At 29.8% G+C, this 3,266-nt stretch overlaps 1 protein-coding gene across 1 annotated transcript in view; it reads right to left on the bottom strand.

The window, feature by feature from the left end:
- Positions 1-371: 371 nt before the first annotated feature.
- Positions 372-3,266, bottom strand: part of LOC108688868 (protein tyrosine phosphatase domain-containing protein 1-like) — a 19,188-nt gene continuing 16,293 nt past the window's right edge. Inside the window, exons 9-13 of the mRNA XM_018195394.1 lie at positions 2,832-3,036; positions 2,367-2,489; positions 2,035-2,255; positions 982-1,315; positions 372-553 (exon numbers count right to left, since the gene is read on the bottom strand). Coding sequence (XP_018050883.1) covers positions 372-553; positions 982-1,315; positions 2,035-2,255; positions 2,367-2,489; positions 2,832-3,036 — 1,065 coding nt within the window. The remainder of the gene's footprint in view (positions 554-981; positions 1,316-2,034; positions 2,256-2,366; positions 2,490-2,831; positions 3,037-3,266) is intronic.

The following is a 3,266-nucleotide window of genomic DNA, read 5'->3' as shown; positions in this document are numbered from 1 at the left end:
TGCCCATTTCCAATGTACATTAACTTTAATCTCGGTTCAACTTATTCCTCGTTTTTTTTCTTGTTCTAAAGATTAGAAAAAGACGAAGAGTAAGTTGAACCGAGATTAAAGTTAATCTACATTGGTGGAAATGGGCATTAGTGAGTTAAATCTTGCTTAGACGATTACCTGCAGCTGCTATTACAGACTAGACATTTTTCAAGAGCTGCTATAGTAAGAAAATCGTTAATATAATGATTGCGAATGATTCGCATAATTTATAAATTATTTGTTTGTTTCTACCTAGTGAAAAATAAATTATAGAAATTTATCTATATTGTTGGCAAATAGAAAAAAATTCGTCGGAATGCTAAACTGTAAATTTATTACAATCATCCATTATTTTTCTGACTATCTATATCCCGCAAGTGATTAGATAATAATTCCCATTTCGATGTCCATGGAGGCTTGTCTAATCCTTGAGTGTTAACTTCTTCTATCAAATTCATCAGGCGAATGAAGAATTCATTGAGCTTACCAGCGGTACCGCGTCGCAATTTCTGGAAATGTTTATCTGAAATCCAAGTTTTAACAATGTCAAAAAGCTATTTATTTCTATATTAGTATTAATTTGTTTAATAGAAAGCGAACAGAACAACAAAAGTTAGTGTCTATGAGTCTGTGTTCCTTATAGTATCGACATAAAGATTATCGATATTGAAATATAAATAGGATAAAAGCGGACTGTGTTGGACAAATCGATATTTCTGGGGATTGTGATATGACGCAAATAAGGTATAGAACTGATGGATAGGATACAATTATACCACGTGTCTCTAAACATCTTTAAGCAAATATTATTTTTGGGGACTATTTTAAAGATTATTATTCTGATTACATAATTTTGCATAATGTGACACTTATTGTATTATATACAATAGTATATTAGCTAATAAAATAATTGTTACTTAAAAATTGTCAACAATTAAAAAATTCACATACGTGAGGGATGAAAATAATTTTTGATCCAAATTGTTTGCTGCGTCAGTGCCGCCATTAGCCTTTTGGTAATTAAACTCTGGCTTTCAGCTGTCACAGGTCTTAAGCGAGTAATGAACCGCAAAAGATATTCTAATAAGTATCTTGTACAAACAGATAGTTTTTCAAGGCATCGCTGCGGCTTTGAACTCCACACGACAATGAAACTAAGGCTGTCAACATCAAGAAGAGGATGCTTCAGATTTTCCAACCATTCGAACAATAATGCTGATAATAACTCTAAATTAGTTTCCAATTCTAATCGCTGCCAAGCAGTACATCGATGATTTAAGTCACTCTGAAAATATATTTTTCATTTTCTTACTATTAACTTAACATTATTGTTTGTAACAATGCATTATGAACAGATTATTAAATAAAATATCAGACAAATTATTACTATATGTTATTATTTATGTTATTATTACTATACCTTATTACTATACGTTATTATTTATAGTTAGTATTTATATAATTTTCTATAATTGAATATTATTATGTTACATTTTTTAAACAATTTAATTGCTTTATGCTATTATTTTGCAAACCAAGATAAAAACATTTCTATTTTTCTTTTAAAATTTTAGTTATTATTTCTTAATTCAACATATATTCGATTTAGATTGCTATAACTTCTGCAAGTGTACGGTAATGTGTGTGTGTGCGCGCGCGCGCGCGCGTATGTGTGTGTGTGTGTGTGACTTAAAGACATAAAAATTATGTCTTTAACATAACTAGGATTAATCATAATAATTGCAATTTGATTGCAGTTTTAAAAATAGAATTATACATTCATATTACACACATAATACATTCGCGTTGTATGCCAAATTGATTCATTCTGTCAGTAAGCATATAGCTCATACTATTCGTTATTTATGATTCTACAGCCAACTGTAAGCATTCAAGCAATTGTATACGTTTGAAGTAACTGAATGAATGATTTGTATATATGTAATAATTAATGTACACGCTGAAAATAGTAAAGTGTCTAAATTTTTTATTGATAAAATATACCTGATAATTCTGCAAACGTTTCTTTATAGGATTAGGAAGTGAAACACTATCTCTGATGAGCGCTTTGATAGCTTCTTCGGCCGTCACTCTTTCATAATCATTACGGGAGACGCTTTTCAAATCCATGTGCGACTGAATCTCTTTGTAACAGTCGTTATCAAGCAGATCCTGATCATGAATGCCATCGCCTAAGACATCATCCACGCAACTGTCGTCCAGACCTGTCACAGTAAGGTCTATTGTAAGATGTGCACATTACTTTCATAGCGAGATATCATCGAAATAGATATCGATGATATCATCGAAAAAGCCACATTAAAATTTGTTAATACCTGGAAATGTAGAGTCACAGGAAGGAGTATCTGGTGATATACAAAATACGTCACTCAATCTTCCTATATCATCACAGGTATCTCGGGACGAACCTTGACTACTACTGCACGCTTTTGTGGAAGCTAAAATATATAATATATAAATAATATATAATATATAATATAAATAGTAGCATTCATAAATATTTTAATACTAATCCTTGCTTTCCAAGATATGTTACATAAATCAAGAATAAATAAATTAATCAATAAAATTAAGAAATATGTTCGAAAAGGATCAATTTTACTTTATTTTTAAAGTATTTAAACAAAAAATATATTTATAACTGTACAATATGATGATATTAATCGAAAGTAAAACATTCCACAAACAATTCAATTACTTAATTGAATAATCTCTGGAATGGGCGAAAGTTAATTTCATAAATTGCTCAATTATTAAATTGCATATAATACTTCTCTCACTTGAATATTCATAGGAATCCGTAAGGGATTCCGCCCATGAATAGGAGTGTCGCATATTACCCTTGTCACGAAATTTCTCCAAGACGTGACAAATGAATTTTTGAGTAAAAGGCACGTTGGAAATCGTATATGCAATCTCAGAAGCCGAATTATCTTCCTGACAATCGCAGAGTTGTAGTATCCGCTCGCAAATAATAAAAACGATCTAAGAAATACATAATTAATTAATCAGGAAGTTATATTTTGCGTAGATAATCTTAGTAATAACAATGGAAAATTAATATGTGCTCGTTTATGCGATAATAATCAACCGAAATTATTAGATCGAAAAGATTACACGTTAGAATATATAAAGACTAAAATAAATTAAAAACAACTCTTATTTACTTTTTACTAATATTTATAAATATTTTTAATGTAATAATTATAAATATT

Source organism: Atta colombica, unplaced genomic scaffold (genome assembly GCF_001594045.1).
Source record: "Atta colombica isolate Treedump-2 unplaced genomic scaffold, Acol1.0 scaffold243, whole genome shotgun sequence".
Taxonomy (NCBI): domain Eukaryota; kingdom Metazoa; phylum Arthropoda; class Insecta; order Hymenoptera; family Formicidae; genus Atta; species Atta colombica.
This window is presented reverse-complemented; position numbering and strand designations above follow the sequence as displayed.